Source organism: Erithacus rubecula, assembly GCF_903797595.1.
Source record: "Erithacus rubecula genome assembly, chromosome: 4".
Taxonomy (NCBI): domain Eukaryota; kingdom Metazoa; phylum Chordata; class Aves; order Passeriformes; family Muscicapidae; genus Erithacus; species Erithacus rubecula.
The window spans coordinates 37,492,911-37,510,361 of NC_136686.1; the positions used below are offsets into that span (position 1 = coordinate 37,492,911).

Sequence of the window (17,451 nt, forward strand, 5' to 3'; positions counted from 1 at the left end):
CTAGGGTCTGAAAATACTAAAAAGGTATACCAACATTACAGGTTGATGACACAACTGCAATAGTTAAGATAAAAACAAGGTCCATAATAAGACAAATAACAAAGAGACATCTATTAACCTTTGCCCTAACTCTGCATTTAACAATGCAGTGTAGTAGCATTTAGGTTAAATGAGAATTCTGCATGTCAACAAATTTCACAGCTATTTCCTTACAAACAAAGCTGTACTTGCCATTTGCTGAACTCTTGCTTTAACAACTCAACTGCTTTGAAATAATTTCAAGGTTTTACATTTTAGTGGATAATTCAAAAAAGGAAAACCACTTTTTTACTAACCACTAATACATACAACAAAGCTCTACAACTCTGCATTTTCTTTTAACAAGAGTGAGATGACACACTGAGAGCTCATGCACTCTCATGCACTGATGTATCCACAAAATATCAAGAGTTGCCCACCCAAGAGTAGACTGATGGCCAATATCTTGATTTATGAACCACAACCACGCTTAAACTGATCCATTAATTTAGTTATAAAGGGAAAATTAAAGAGAAATAAAAAAGTTGACATATTAGATCAAACTCATGGCAAGATTTCTCATTTAGAAGAAATGGAGGATACAAAAGAAACTAACTTATAAAACAGGGTTTCCAACCTTAGTCAAGTGCAAGTCAATATGGATAAGAAATAGAAAAATTAAAAAAAAAATCTAAGAACAAATGTTATTATTTGTAAAAGAACATGATTTTGATTAACTGCACAAACTTCAGCAGCACTCTTGTCAGCAGACAAATGTAGATCCACTACACCTTAGTTTTGAAATTAAGTTTGAAGTAGAAACAACTACCCTTTATTTGCTCCTACACATAGCAAAGGTAAAATTCACATTCCTATGGTTACTACCAACAAATGATGCATAAAACAGTGGAACAACAAAAACGCTTTCTAAATGAAGAAGGCTTAACTCTCTGCAACTTTGCAAACAAGTTTGTCCATGTGCCTGAGCTCAGGAAAAAATTAAGCATGTTACCTACCCAATAAGCCCTTCTTTGGCTTTTTCTGACAAAGCAAATTTAAAAAAAAAGCCCACCCAAACTCAGGGACTGGTTTTCACAGGCATCCAAACACTGTATTAGATGTAACATTTATTAAAGTTGATAGAAGCATATGTCGAAGACTCTTGCAAACCAGTTTCATTCTATAGGTCCAAATTCACAGCCATTGCTCACTGAGTTATCAAGCTACCAGCTTCAAAAAGTTTTAAGTATTTCATTCATTAATTCAATCAAATACACTCAGCACACTAAACATTCAGTCTAAACAATATAAAATAGGAGTAAACACCCAGTTTGATTGTTAGTTAACCAGACAAGGCTAATTACAGACTCTAGGGTCAATCTTTTTGAGTACACATGAAATCTTGATTGAGTAGTGGTTTTAGATTGGAAGAGGGGTACAAACACAAGGCACAGGAGAGAGTAGATTACACATACCTAACATATTTTAGCACAGATGAAAGTCATGAAACAAACATATATGCAATATTTCCATGCCTGCAAAGATGCAAACTGAACACTGTCACTGAAATTCTAGATATACTAGGGCAGTCCAGCAATTAAGTGAAAGCTATTGTGGTGGTTAGACTTTTCCAGCATCATAATCCCAGTATAAAAACAATCTCACATTTGGGCAACTTAATATTTACATAAATTAACACCTTGAATTTATCAAGCAAGCCAGATGAAATGTCAATGTTTGCCTCTCCTTCACAAATACATAGTAATCAAGAATACAATGCTCAAGAATACCAACCACCTCTTCAAAATTACCTATCACAAAAATTTAACATTCTTTAAAACTCCTTTACTCAGACAATAGGATTTTCATTAAATCCCTCTGAAGTTAGTAATTATTATAGATAACAAAAAACTGAAGTACATTTTTTATATGATACTATTTAGTCTAGCATGACTGGTGCTTTAAGAGGCAAGTATACAAAATGCAATTGCAGCAATTTATCAGCTGCATATGCAATTACAACTGTTAATCAATCTGCATTTATTTACCACATAACCTCAATTCACTTGAGTTAATAAGGCCACTCCTTAACTTCTTCAGTAATTCCTCTTTTGAATACACCCTTCTTTCTTTTGTCCAGAACCTAAGCTCTTACCAAATCCTCCCACATACTCCAGTCATAGATGTAAAGTTTTCACCTACTCCAACATGCCTAAGGTATTTCAATATATTACATCAGCATTCTTGGTTTCAAAAGCTTTCTCAACAGTTCTTAGAATATGTAAGTATATTTGTAAGAGTGATAAATTCTTATTCTACCAAATTAAACATTAAATTAAGAATTTTTAATATAAGATTTTTATCTGAACATATTCCAAGGCTCTTCCTCAAAAAGGGTTTGAGATCTCTATCTTGCAACAATTGCCAGCCTTGAAAATATCAAGCTCGTATTCTAATGGAGTTCAAAGAACAACTTACCATTTACTTATGTTACAAAGTTAAAACACGTAAACTTGTACCAGAGGAGAGCAGTAAGACTGTTCAGCCCTTCCATAACATTCGTGCCTTCAATTCTTTCCTCGCTCTTCCACATTTGAGTCCTCTTCTTCCTTGCTATAAAAGTCACCTCTGAACCCTTCTGCAGCTCTATGCTCCTCCTAACACTCCAAGATTACATTTTTAACAGAATCACTGTAATGCCATAATCTATTTCTGACTGTACAGATAATTTGATTTTATAGATGAAAAAGCAAAATTCCAATGCAACTTTAAGGATCTGTAAAGCTGCAGCTGCAGAAACAAGAATGATCCCAATTAACCCATAAGCACCTCATTTCTCAGTGTGATGGCACAAAGCATCAAAATACCATCCACCCAAAGGACTCAGAGACTCTAAAATATAACTCCAAGTTAGAAGCTTCTGTAGAAGCAAGAATGTTCATCCCTGCAAAGTACTTTCCTTCTCCTCATCCACTATGCCACAAGCAGACTAACCCCAAAACAGAAGTAGCAACATTTCCAAATTCCATCTTAAAAGATGTGTTCTGTAAGCAGATAACCTAAGGCTTTCCATCAGATTTTTTTCCCTCTTAAAACAAATACATTAGCTGGTTATTGTACTGATACCAGAGTAAGAAACAGTATTAGAAGCACTGCTATCAGAAATTGGCCTTTAGCCCATCCTCTTTCTACATGATCTCGAAAATAAGTTTTCAATAATTTTACAACCCAAGCATTTTCAATGTCAGCTAACAGATCTTTTTCTAAGTCTAGGATCAAGGTGTGACTTCATCCAGAGACATACTGTGTATGTGTCAAGAATAATTCCAAAATATTGTCCCTCAGAACTCCTAAACCTTAAAATGACAGAAAAATACCAAGCAGATTACTAGATAAAATGTTCCAGAATTCCAGATTTCAAACTTCTTAAACAAAATAATCCTGCCTTTATTTTTTTGTCTGCAATTATTCAAAGCTCAAAACAGACAAGCAGTTTTGCACAACCTTCTAGCTCCATATTTCTCTAATTCAGGTAGAAACCACTTCAAACCAGCAGGCTAAATCTCTCTGCTTTGATATTAAGACACCAAATCATACAGCAATTCCATCACTATAGATCATCTTTGTGTGCTTTGGAAATTATTTTTATATTTCTAAATGCGTCTCCCATTGTAGTTTGAATAGTTCTTGGCCCTGTCAGTTTTGAAGAGCAGCATAACATGTCACAAGGATTAGCAAACTCTACAAATGACTGAACCTTTCCTTAACATCTAGTCACTTTTTCAACTGACTCAGTTTAAAGTGCTTTTATTGATAATTTTTCCAGCCACTATAATTTTAATTCATTGTGAGTAAGTGATGTAACGACTGATGACATAACCAACAATTTCATGTTCATTTTTTTTACAAAGTCTTCCTCCAAAAGAATTAAAACAATCATACACTTCAGACACATTTTCTATCAGCACTAAAAATAACAGTCTTCATTATGTTAGGTAAAAAGGTATCAGAATTTATCTTTGGAGTTTCTCACTACTTAACAAAAAATAAAAAGACCACCAAATTACAACAAAGTAATCCTCTTCTTTGCTTAGCTGTATCACCCTTCCTAGAAAGGTTAAAATCTACTCCTGCCTACTTAAATGCTGGTAAGAACAGACCTGAATGTTGAAAGGTGTTCCTGCAAGTCATGCCAATTTCATCCACATTTAAGAACAGACACAAGTGTTTTGGGAAAGCTTCTCATCAGATTATTCAGTTTCACTAGAATAATAACATTAGTTTCATTCTAGTACTCACTTTACTGATCAAAACCCCTAGAAATTATAAAAGCTGCCAGTTCTTAAGAATATTTAAGGAAATATTTTTAGTAACAGTATTTGCACACATGCTTTTTTGCATTATACTACAAAACACAGAAGAAATAGCTATCTCTGCTCTGTTAGGGAAAATGGCCCAAAAGTGTACTTGCCATGCATTCTAAAAATTAGATTAAAATAACATTCCTTCCACACACATACACACAGTATTCACTACAGGCTGGTGTGTATACACACAAAATAAAAAACCCACTACACTAAGACTGCTCTTATGAGCAGTTCCAAAACATTACCAGGAGCAACATTCGACTTTCGACACATATCAGCATTTTACAATGGGTAGAGAATCCAAATAGGCTTCTGAAATAGCTCTTCTGCCTTCTGCACCTCTCCCAAATATTTTAGCTCCTTACATTTCATAATGACAAAAAATACCCATCACTTCAATAAATGAACAGAAATTTTAAAAAAGAGGAAACTCCATCTTAAAAGCATGGCAACACAACATGTTTTATGTCAAACTAGGAAGTGTTCTGCCTTCCTCAAACTCCAAAGTTCAAAGTAGAAAGCAAACTAATAAAACAAGTGTTACTGAAACAGAAGATTTAAGAATCAATGAGAAGCTGCAATTAAATACTAAATCTACTGACGCTCTGCCAAGGGGCCCAGTCTTGATAAAAATATCCTGTGATTTTGTACAAGCAGTAAGGATTTCCGTCTTGAAGAGTTTCCAACATAAAAACACCCAGCTACAACCTCTTCTTCCAGACAGACTTCAGTTATAAAGTACTAGTAATAGTATGAACAGTTTACAACATCCAAAGGTAACATGCAAAGGGAGAACACTGACTATAAAACTCCTAAAAGGCCATTGATCATGAGCACAAACTCAAGATACAGATTTAATAGGAATTTCTCATTTTTAAAACTGGGGTTCTGCTGTGCCTCCATCCTTTTAATCATTCAGCACACATTGGTCTATCAGTGCTTGATGCACTAAGAGCAGCAGAACTGGTGAACAACGTATGGACAAAGCCTGAACACAACAGCAGAACTCTGAAAATAGGTGCTCTATGCAGTACACACAAAGGTAGTTGATAGCAGGTCTCTTGGCATGGCAAAGATGAGCTTTCACTGAGGAAGCAGCAGCCAGTTTACCACAAGTATCCATACTAGTCAAGAGAAGAAGGAAAACTACTCACCACATACTGTGGAAGTTTGAAGAGCTCAAAATCAGGATGAGCTCGGCAGTAATGCACAACATAACACATTTGACTGGACATGCATAAGAGCAGGCAATATTGTGTTACTTGCATTTTTACCCCACTGGACTAAGACTCTCAAGAGCTGGCTAACCTCCCAGGCTGCCTACCATAGCAACTGCTTCTATTTGATGATTTGTTTGATTAATCTACCTGGTTCAAACAAAAATTATCTGAAGGGATCCACTGGACTAACACATCATTATCCTTTACTCAAATGATGAGCCTGCTTGAACTAAGCCTGAACTTGAACTAATGTTATCATGATTGCTTATTAATTAAGTAGGTTATGCCCATTAGTTAAAAGGTTACATCATCAGCTTGTGGATTAGGGTGATGAATCTTCTAGCAGCACTGTGTGCACTTCTGACCTTGGTGGACGTAAAGATGAGAAAAAGAAACAAGAAAAACCAAAACCCTTCTTGGCAAGAAACTCAACCTGCCATGCAGAAACTGGAAAAAAAGAAGACAGAAAGGAAGTACAAGTGAGTCTTACCAAGATCTCAACACTAGGGCAATAAAACCATGCCACACCTTTGGCACATAGGAACTCTGTAGTATGTAGGTCACTGCATAGTAGCACAAAGCTCAGTGCTTGAACTATGAAAAACAAGTTTACAGAAAAAGATCCTGACTCCATTTCCTCAAACCATGTATCTCGTGCTCAAGGGAGCTGGCCATATAGTTAGTCTGATCCCAAGGCTTGTGTAAGCAGCTCAATACATTCCCATTTTCTGAATGGCAAAGGATATCACATGCTAACTCATTCCCTCACAAAATAAATAGGCAGACCCTACTTGGCCTTAGGTCCTCAATTACCAGGACAGCTCCTTCCCAGGGCTGCTACTTTTGGGTCCTTTCCCTCCAGTCTGCTCACCCTCAAAAGCAATCACTTTAATATCACTCATCCTACACAGCAGAATAAAACAAGTCTGCATTTAACATCTCATGGTTTTCCTCCCACCTCTATTTCATGTGCATTTGTACTCAATCTGCATATTTTTGTTCTCAGTTCAATAAGCAGTATCTTTAGCTGAAGGTCAAACGAAAAAAAAAAGGTGTTTAAAGTTATAAATAAAAAGCCACTGCACTGTACAGTTCCACAGTATGCAGACACATCCATGCTCAATGTAAACAACACCACAACACAGTGTTTCTGCAGGGAGCACCACCTCTGATGGAAGTAAAACTTAACAGGCATTGATCATAATACACCTAGATCAGCAAATCAAACTGTGCATAGGTACCTGCTCATTCTGAATGAATGAGCTCTCAGGAGTACTCAAAAGATCAATATTTCTCCTCCTAGTTCAAAGGTCACTGTGCAAGCAGTATAGCTCTCTTAGATGTTCTCAACACTCCCTTTTTCGTTTTCTTCTGAGTTTATATAAAAATGAACATGCATTTATTACTATATGCAAAAGACAAAGTACCCAACATGAGCATATCCTTTAAACATAGCTGAGACTCCCTATTTCCCACAGTGCCTTACAAACACTTTTATACACATCTGCTTTTACATAAGCAGATGTAAAAGCACAAGTACTTCTCATGCTTACAGATAAGAGAAACAAAACCCAAAAATAAATCATGAAACACACACACACACACCAAAAAAAACCCCCAAACCAACCAAATAAAAAAAAAAAACCAAAACTTTTCAGCTTTTTTTTAAAACACACTATGCCTTTCTCCTCCCCAGACTTTTTTTGGGTCATACATAGGGTACACACCAATACAAAAACAGACTAGATTGAACCTAATATGATACTCTCCTTTGCAAGACACCACCAAGGAATTTAATAAATAATTTGCTCTTATTTACAAAGTAACAGTAAACTATTTCCAAGGAATTTGCAAAGAGAAAAGAGTAAAAGCAACACTGCCAGACTGGCCTTTTCCCACAATTAGGTTTGAATTGTGGATTTCCACAGCCTGTGAAAATGCCTCTCAGGCACATGCACCACCCAGTCTGTCACTCAACAAAATGCTCTTTGGTCATCTAAGGCACGACACCTGAAAAAGAACAAACAGCACTCTAAACTTTAGATATAGCCAGAGATGAATAGAAATTCCTAAACAGATAATGTTACACCATTTCCCAGAAAATACACTGGGAATAAAAAAAACAAACAAATAAACACCAGTCTGCAATTTGCCTCACAACAAACCCAAGTCAACAGTAATGAGATAAACAAAACTCAAATCAGAACAAAGAAGTAATCATGTATCTACATGCTGAGATATGAAACCCATCCTTCAGAGTAAATCTTCCACTGCTCAGTTAAATACTGACAGGTTTCAGATTAGTTCTATTGCTAGACTTCTCTGTGACCAACAACATCTGTGTATTCAGATAAATGTGTTTGATGAAGTTGAGAGATACAGGGATACATGGGACATGAGGGGCTTTGCTGTGCAGGTTGATGATGCTGAACAAACACTGGGATTAAGTACTACTAAATGAAGTGCTGTGGAATGTTTTATTGCACAGCTACATAGTGAGATGATGTGTATTGAGGGTACAGATGGTTATGGTAAGTGGCTTGGATACACCTACTGAAAAGGTCCGAAAGCTAACAAAAAACAGTTATGAAATTAAAGAACAGTCTGAGGTTTCTCCAATTCAGAGATTTAACTGGCCAAAGAAACACTCTTTGTGGACAAAAGTAAAATTAAGATCTAGATGTGGCCTTAAAATCTAACGTTAGGAAAAATACTACGTTCATCCACCTCATACCCAGCAGTCCTCCTGTGATAAAGTTTTATTCAGCTGATACCCAGAAAGGAAAAGCTGATGCTGCATTTACCCAAGACACTGTAAGACCAAGTATAAACATCTCTTGTACTTCTTTAAAAAATAGAAGCTTAAGGGGATGTGACCATGTATTAAGACTTAAGTGAATAAAAGTAGTATGAAAGGAGTCTTAGCATGTATATAAAACATTATTCTGTAACAAGCCATCTTTAACTTTTAATTTAAGTAAATGGTCTTCTCTGAAACAATGAAAAAGTAGCTGAGGAGTTGTTCTACAATCTCTCATGAACAGATCCATTTCTTGCTTACCTAGCAGAGGATCACTAAAATCCAATGAGTCTTACTGAATACTTAGTAAGTTTTAGTGCCTCTTAACTCAATGTTAGACATCTCTTTTTAAGCCCCTACTCTTCTCCCTACTTTAAACAGCCTTTTTAATCAATTCAGCCTATCATTTAAAGCAGCTGAAGTAACTGAAGACTCCAAATAGGCAGTTATTCAAGATCTCTTGATGTTAAATAATTCTTAGAAAGCAGAAAATTTGATATTTTCCTCTGCAAAAAGAATTCACTTCTGCAAAATGCCAGCCATAACAGCAACAGCCATAACAACACATCTCCTCCAGCAAGCTATGCCCAACAGGCACCACATTTGCCTGTTTCATGGTTAACACCTAATCTCACACTGCACAGCAGAATGTAAACACAAGCAGAACAGAAAAACGGCACTAAGTAACACTGTGGGAAGTACAGCACAGGACTCAACATTGGACATTATCAACTCTAGCAAGCCTGCTAAGACAGAAGAAACCTGCAGAAGGCCAGCTTTAAGATGTGCAGTGGTTCTTCAATCTATCCCTGCACAGATCACTTCTTTCCATCAATACCACTGCCCCTTTTGACAAGTTCTTCTGTATCAGAATGACTCAGTGGGCAGAAGGTTATTTTAATCAAGACCTAAGCTACAACGTGTCTTTATTTACTGTAATCACAGCAAAGGCACTGTCACCTTCCTCCACAAATCTGTATCTACCACAAGAAACAAAAGGAGCCAAGAACAGACAAGTTGAAGATAGTACTAATGAAGTTCTCAACAACCATGGGAGTCTCCAAAAAAAACCTTTCCTTTTTAATATACCTTGATTTCACAATCCACTGACCAGTAAACTTATTCCCTTCAATCTAATACAAATCACAACAGACAACTAATTTTAGCAGAGAGTACAAACACAAGAACTATGAAGGTGAAAGGAATATATGCCTCATGATTACAACAGTGTGATTCTCCACAACATTGAAACAGCACTTTCAATAACAAAAACAAAAATAAAAATAAATAAATAAAACTACTTGCTTAATTTACTTGCCTAAGCTTTTTAGTGAAGCAACTTTCTCAATCAGCAGTTCTGGCCTGTTCAAAAGTTCATACTGTTACTGAAGCACAAGTGTAGAAGATGGCAGGGATCAGTTTGGTAAAACTCTACAACTCCTGCCAGCTTAGCTGGGTAAGCAGTCAAGCTAAAGTTTGCAACCTACTACTCTCAGACAAAAAACAGATCTCAAACAGAATTTAAATGTACATAATTTTTAGAAACACAATTGCTTCCCAGAGACAGGAGGACTGTAGGCCTGATTCTCCTCTTGTACTGGGATAATTATAGATTAGGAAACAATGCAAAGTAGGGCTCCTACAATATGAAATTTAAGTCTCTGCATACCATGGGCTCTTTAAAATATTTCCACCACATTCATTATCATTCTATGCATCTGTCCTAAGCAGAAGGATCAGCATTGCACTTGAACAGATTCAGAGTTGACAGAGGTTCTTAAGAAATGAAACAAGTCTGCTTTCTGCTTTCCTACATGTTTCTAGTCTCAAATGCTTTTCAAAATGGAAAAGTTGTAACCAGATCTGCTTTCAGATTTTGGATCACCTTTAGTTTTCTCACATCAGGAACTGAATTTGCTTTAGAGAAAACTATGCACTGTAGAATGCAATGCAAACTTTTGATTACTTTTTGATATCTAATGAAAATAGACTAACTCCTAACAATCTTTAACATTCCTGCTCCCCAGGCAAGCAATTCTAGTGCAGATTTTCCACTATTTACTTCAAAATAAAGCATAGCCTCCAACAGCAACTTGGAGAATAATAATAAGAATCTACAGTAATGGCATAAGGAAGGTTTTGTTGCACATCTGCAAACAGCAGCACATTCAAGCACATGAATGGAAAGCAGTTATAAATATTCTGAACGAAGTAACAACATCCACTATCTTCTTAAAAACAGGAATTCTGAATTCTTCCATAATTTTTGTTGAGCAATTTTCATATTTATACTTTACACTCAAGATCTATTACAAAGATATAGACTGTTTATAATCCTTTAAGAAGGACTTAAAGCTGTCAGCTGAGCTATTTTGTGTTATATAGCAATTATTTAGAGTTTCCTACATGAAAGTCACAATAATAATAATAATTCAGACTTTCCTACATGAAAGGCCAAATTATTCCTCATTTTAAGGAATAATTTCTGGCATACCATAAGGAAGACGAGAGTTTAAACTTGTCAAGAATTCTAAGGAAATCTAACTATTCTGCTTGGCTTTACTTATGAAGGCACTCCAGGGATTCTTTTTGTTTGATCTACTGATCTTAATACAAAACTCATCAAATCATAGAATTGAGATTGCTAAAACAGAGATTAATCTTTAAGAAAAATACCAGGTGGTTTTTTTTTATATCACCTAGTTGAGAAATACTTGCTAAGTAGGATTTAAAGCAATATACAGAAAGTGAAACAGCAATATGCTAGGATTTCAATAGAATTTGTTACACTGTCAAACACAAGCCAGGGTATCCCTTGCAGTGTTAACAGGCACACAACACAGGAATTATGCAAATTTTTCTCCCTCCCTTTATTATGTCCTCCTCTATAAATACTTCTTATCCACTACTAATTTTCTTCCATTAAAGCCAACACTGTCAAGAATACAGACATTTCTTAGAAAGTGATTTTAGAAGGCAAGTAAATTTATAACAGTTATCTGTGAACTACCACAGCACTTCAATAGTAACTTATTTGCAAGCCTGAGAGTGCAACAGTTACCTTGTCTTTTATACAGCAAGTCTGACTTCTTAGCAATTAAATTCCCTGCATAAAATTCCATAGAAGTTTTAACACCTGAGAGATTTACACTCAAGAACAAAGGAACATCAATGGAATTGAATGAAACTCTTAGAATTGTGATTTGCATAAGCTTAGACTTGCAATATACATAACTGCTAAGTCTCCCTGAATTAACATTTCAAAAACACAAGTTGTAGCAAATATAGTAAGGATTATCCTCCTAGCAGTTGTTTTGTAACAAGTATCATAGAAAGACCAAAATTACTAGCAACAGATGCCACTTTTAAAAGCCTCTTCTTATAAGAAAATAAGATTTTAAACAAGATATACCTGAATCTTACAAGATCAGTTTTTTTGTTGTGGTGGTTTTGTTCTGGTTTTTTTTTTTTCCTTTAGTCACATCAACTGCTTCCCAGACTAAGTACTGGAGTACATACAATTTACACACAACCTATTTCAAATTACAGACTTCAACAGCAACTGTACTAGCACTCACACTTTTCAGAAAGAAAGCGAACCAGATCTGAAAGCAACATCAACGATCTGATGCTACAGTCACCAACTTTTCATGAAAAATATCTTTAGAATTAACTTCCAGGAACAGACACCTGAGATGCTCTGAGTAACATCACAAAGCCACAGAAGTTGGAAGAGATACACACACAACTCTTCAGGGTTTGAAGGAAGTAGACTCAAGTCTACCATTTTCCAGACAAAATACTATGCTGGTTTGGCAAGAAGTTGATATAATCCCATGGTATTTTGAAAGCAGGTGCAAACAAAACATGCTTTACAGTCAGAACAAAATGAATGAGGTTACCAGCACCAAGCCCAAGCTGATCTTTTCCAAATGCAGAACTGTCAGAGATAGCAAGTACAACGTGCACTTACATGCATTAGTTGATCTTTTACATGAGCTTGAAGAGCAGTTTATTTCAATGGGTTTACAAAAAAACTCACAGACATTTATCTATATTTTAGACAGCAAAATGCATAAAAACCTTACTTCAAGTGACCTTTATAGCTTAGATACAGAAGAATTAGCCCAGGTCTGATTTGTCTTTGAACATCTTATGCTACATGTGGAAAAACTAAACCACTTCATAGCTATCTCACAGCTCTGAAAAAGAAATCATTTGAACACTATGCATAGTGTAAGTGACAAATCTCTTCTGAAATTTTCTGTTCACCCCTTCTCATCTATATTACTACACTTGGCCTAAATTCAACTCCAACACCTGGTTTTAGGCCTCCCTCTCATTAGACACACCTCCTCTGTTCTTAGACTACAGCCTGACAAATATTTAAGTGTTGGTATTGAGTGTACTTTGTGATAAATATTTTTCAATGCCACAAACATACTATCACCTTCTTTTGACTGCACTTAATTTTAGGAAATTAACTATTAAGCAAACAATATTAAGCTCACTGTGCTTAATTCCTTGCAAACTTAAAATAAGAAGCAACCAAATACATAAGTGCCTTTATTGCTTTATCACAGTAAGCATAATTAGAGAGATGCATATATTGCAACTCTGCTGAACCCTAAAAGTTTTTATGACACAGATTGGAGTCTTAAATAATGCATTTTTTTCCACAATCAAATCACTCTAACACAACAGAACCTTACCTACAACCACCTAAAACACAGAAAAATCACAATATCCAATCACTTATATGAAAATGTTGGTTTTGAGATATACTATTATATTTTAATTAAAAGGTATTAATCATTTCTGCTTCTATAAAAAAACCCCAGACAATACACCCATATAAGCATGAGAGTCAAAGGACTCACTTGGATGATGTTTAAGCTTAGGAAGCATAAATAGAAGACAGGGCTCTCCCCCTTTTCAGTAAAAATCAGTCTTTGTTAGCCTATCTTGTCTGATCTTGCCTGTTCTACAGACCCACCGTGTTTTTGTTCCACATGCTGATTTGAGAAGAATTTAGTAAGCACATGCTAAACATATGGGCAAAGTAATTCCCTGCTCATTCCCACGTGACTTAAAAGCAGTGGCCTGCTCCTCTTCCTATCAAAGGAGCTAGCCACAAAACCTCTGTTTGCTTCTGCCAAAGGACACTGTTCCCCCTATTCCCATTTGTTATGCTGCAGTAAAGCCTGGGGCTGATGAAATATGAGTGCCATTGCCAGAACAATTCTTCAGGAAATCCACTTTCAAGAGTTCCACTGAAACGACAGCAAGTAAGAACAGGCCAAGAATTAGTTTATTTGAACTACCAAGCAACATTGGGCTACCAGAGCACTGACTGGGCAGCATAAACTAAGCAAGGTCCTTTAAGAAGAGGACAATTTTTCCTGTCTAACAGTTCCAGCTGGGTTAACTTTTTAAGAGCAATATACTCAGCACAGTCATCCCACATTCTCTACAGGAAAGTTCACACATTCAAAAACAAATTTTCTTTCAATACAAGAAAAAAATCCACTCCAAACTTCAAGAATTATTGCTACTTGCATTGCTGAAGCACTCAGCTTGTATCAAACAGGATGACAAGCCAGTTGTAATTCAACCACTGAATTTGGCAGTTTACCCCAGTAGGCTGACAGATCTTCTTCCATTAAAATCATCATATTTCAAGACTAAAAGAGGCATATAATACATAATAGTCCAAGAATACAGCTTAAGCATACATAAGAAAATGTAGGCATGTCTCTAGCAGTTATGGCCAGAAGCTAACCAGAGTATGAGCAGTCCAACAGTCACACTATACTGTGTCTAATTATAGCCCACCTGCATATGTTCACAGCCTGCCCAAAAAACAAGACTGAACAGTACCAAAGAGCCACGTGGACCATTGCAATGAAACCACTGCAAATCCCCAAGTCCTTGCTGCTACTGTTCTTCCTCAACACCAAATGTTTTACTCGCTCCCTCCCCTCCAAAGAGTGCAAAACAGAATTAAAAATTATTCTGCTACTCTAATGTAATGAACAACGTTTGAAAGGGAATAGAAATAAAGCCAGCCCGCACTGCTGCCCTGTGACATCTAGCAGATCCCAAGATAAGTCAGATCATTCCTTACAAGGCACATGTCCACAAATGAGTACATAAATCCTCTACTTTCTATACAAAAAAACATACACACTTGCATACACCTCACACACCACCCTCAATCATTTCAAGAAAAATGCAAGTTGCCAAGAACCTTCTAATGCCCTTACATCCCAAAAACCAGATTTTTGCGTAATTTCTCACCAGAAGCAATGAAAAATCAAGACAGCAATGGCATGGTTTTTCTTTCTGATGTTAGAATCTCCACTGTCCATTTCAGAACAGCCAAGAACTGAATTAGGATAAATCACCACCCTTAGGTGGTACTTTTCCCATTTTTGTATTCTTCATTAATAGAAAATTGCTGTTTTTAAATTTATTCCAAGAAATTACTTCCACATATTAAAGAAGTACCCAAATAATTCAGTATTAAAAAAAATTGAATGCTCTGAAATTCATACTAAAGCACAGCCGTATTTAATGTATAAACGTTATTCTCAACTAAATTTAGATGGAATTATTAATTACAAAACAATACACAATAGCTCAAGCATTCACTGCACAAAGTTTGTCATGGTGTGTAACATCTCAACCCAGGTTCCTTTCCAAGCCTCAGCATACATGAATGAAAACAACCTGCTTTATTACCAAACAACTACAGTCAAATCTTAGCCCTGCAGGAATCCCAGGTATCTAATTGTGCACGCTTACTCCTGTGAGATTAACATAAAGCCTTACCTCATCAATTCTCTATCAACCATACTCCTGCTAAATGGAACACAACCCATAGAACTGTATGGGGAAGAAGACTTGCTAGAAAATAAAGTATCAACAGATTATAGCAGTGGATGCTGGGATTTAAGTTTATCCTCAAATATCTTGCAAGCTTATTATACCAGCTTGCAAAGCACATACAAAAGGAAATACAATTTCTCTGTGCACCATCCTCTAAAGGGAGATTATAGTAAGGTGGAACCCAGAACTGCTCAGTAGGGGATGTCTGGGAATGTAAAGGCGTATTAACAGTTGTTACATCCAGTTGCAGAAACTGCTCTTACCCTTCACCTAATACTTACTGTTGGCTCCCACATCCTCAGCTACGCCAGAACCTCTCATTCTCAGGTATGTGAATCCCAGTATCAGAAAGAACAAGCATGCAGCAGTTAAGAGGAACATGGACAGGTAATGTGCACTGAAGCCTCCAGTGGTGGATACCTCCTCTCTTTTGAACTGTTGGAGAAGCTCCTCCTCGGGCTCAGAGAGATTCTTCTTGTAGGTGTTTTTCAGGTAGGTATGATTTGAACCCGTATGATTGGAGTGGTTGAGTCTAAGGGAGGAGGTGGTTCCACCCGGAGGAAGGCTATTAGTAGATGAATAGATCCTGGATTCAACATTGCAGCTACCAGGAGCACCGCTGAGAACATGATTATTGGTCGCTTTCCTAATGGTGCCTGGAGGGTCAGTGATTTTGCCGCTGTCCAAGTCCGTGAGCGGTGGTGGCAGCAACAACACTGATGGGGATTTCTTGGATAGGCCAATGCGGTATCTGGGGCTGGGAGGACTAGAGTCCAGATTTTCACATCCTCCTCCTCTTCCCCCCACCGCCGCCTCCTCCTCCTCCTCCTCCTGATTTCTGCCCCTGTCTAGACTGCCGGCAGCAGCCGCCCCCGCCGCCCTGTCATTCGTTACGAGCACACCAGCACCGCAGCCTCCGCCAGCCCTTTCTTGGCCCGTCTCCATCACGCCAGCGCCGGCTGCAGCGCATTTGCTTGTTATGAATGGAGCAGGCGACTTGCTGAGGCTCCGTCTGGGCCGGCGAACTGCAGACTCCTCCTTCGGTCCCTGCTGTTTGGCCCCCGCCGCCGCCTCCTCCTCCTCCGAGTCCGAGTACTTGTCCCTGCTGCCTCCGTAGAGGAGCCGGTTGCCGTTAACGGTCCGATTCTTCCACCGCTGCTGCTCGCTCTCCTTCTCCTCCTCTTCGTCGTCCTCCTCTTCGCCGTCCCCGAGCTCCCTCACCCCCTGAGTCGCCGCCGGTCTCCTGGCCGCCGCCCCCCACCAGGCGCTGGGCTTCCGCCGGGCCGCCTCCTCCGGGGGGGAGCTGCTGCTCCCGCCGCAGGCGCCGTGGGGGGCGGCGGGCCTGAGGCCGCGGAAGAGGGGCGCAGCGCGCTCCCTCCTGCCGCCGGCCTGGCTCCGGGGGCTGCTCTCCGCGTCCGACTCGTCCGAGCTGAAGCCCAGCAGCACTTTGCCGCCGCCGGCGGAGGGTGCGGGTCGGCCCCGGCCCGCTCCGGCGGCGGCCCCGGGGAGAAAGGGGTGCTCGGCGCCGGCCAGCCGCGCCCCCGGGGCCGCCCGCCCGGGGCCGCCGCCTCCGCCCGGCGCCGCTCCGGCTCCCGTGTTATTGTTGTTGCTGTTCCGGGTCTTGTTGGCGCCGCCGCCGCGGCCCCCGGCCCGTTCATCCTCGCGCAGCTTCTTCAGCTTCTTCAAGTAGACGGGCCGGGTGCTCTCGGTGACCGGCCCCGGGGAGAAGCCGAAGCGTCTCAGCTCCGAGAAGAGCTCCTCGTCCGTGAGCTGCGCGGCCGTCGCCATTTTCCGCTCCCCCGCCGCCGCCGCGGCGCTTCCGACCCACGCGCCGCGCCGCGCTCCCCGCCGGAACTGACGCGCCGCACTCGGCTGTGGCCGAGACCCGCCCGTCACCCCGCGGCGCCGCCCGCCGGGAGCGCGGCCGGCCGGGCGGGGGAGCGGGGGATGAGCGGGGCGGGGCCGCCCGGCGCCGCCGGCCCTTCCCGGCCGCCCCCGCTCGGTCACGGCCGTCGCGCGGGGCTGGCGCCGCTCCCGCCGCCGCGGCGAGAGATGGGGCCGGGGATCGCCCCGTTCGCCGCCGGGCTCGCGGAGGGGATCCCGGGCGGGAGTCGCGCCGTGCGGGCGGCGGATGGAGCGGGGAGGGCACGGCCGG

General features: G+C 39.7%; 1 protein-coding gene across 1 annotated transcript in view; it reads right to left on the reverse strand.

Annotated features, from left to right (window-relative positions):
• LEMD3 (LEM domain containing 3) overlaps positions 1 to 17,184 on the reverse strand; it is a 42,313-nt gene extending 25,129 nt beyond the window's left edge. Inside the window, exon 1 of the mRNA XM_079303927.1 lies at positions 15,578 to 17,184. Within this exon, the coding sequence (XP_079160053.1) occupies positions 15,578 to 17,084 (1,507 nt within the window). The 5' untranslated portion in view covers positions 17,085 to 17,184. The remainder of the gene's footprint in view (positions 1 to 15,577) is intronic.
• Positions 17,185 to 17,451: the final 267 nt, after the last annotated feature.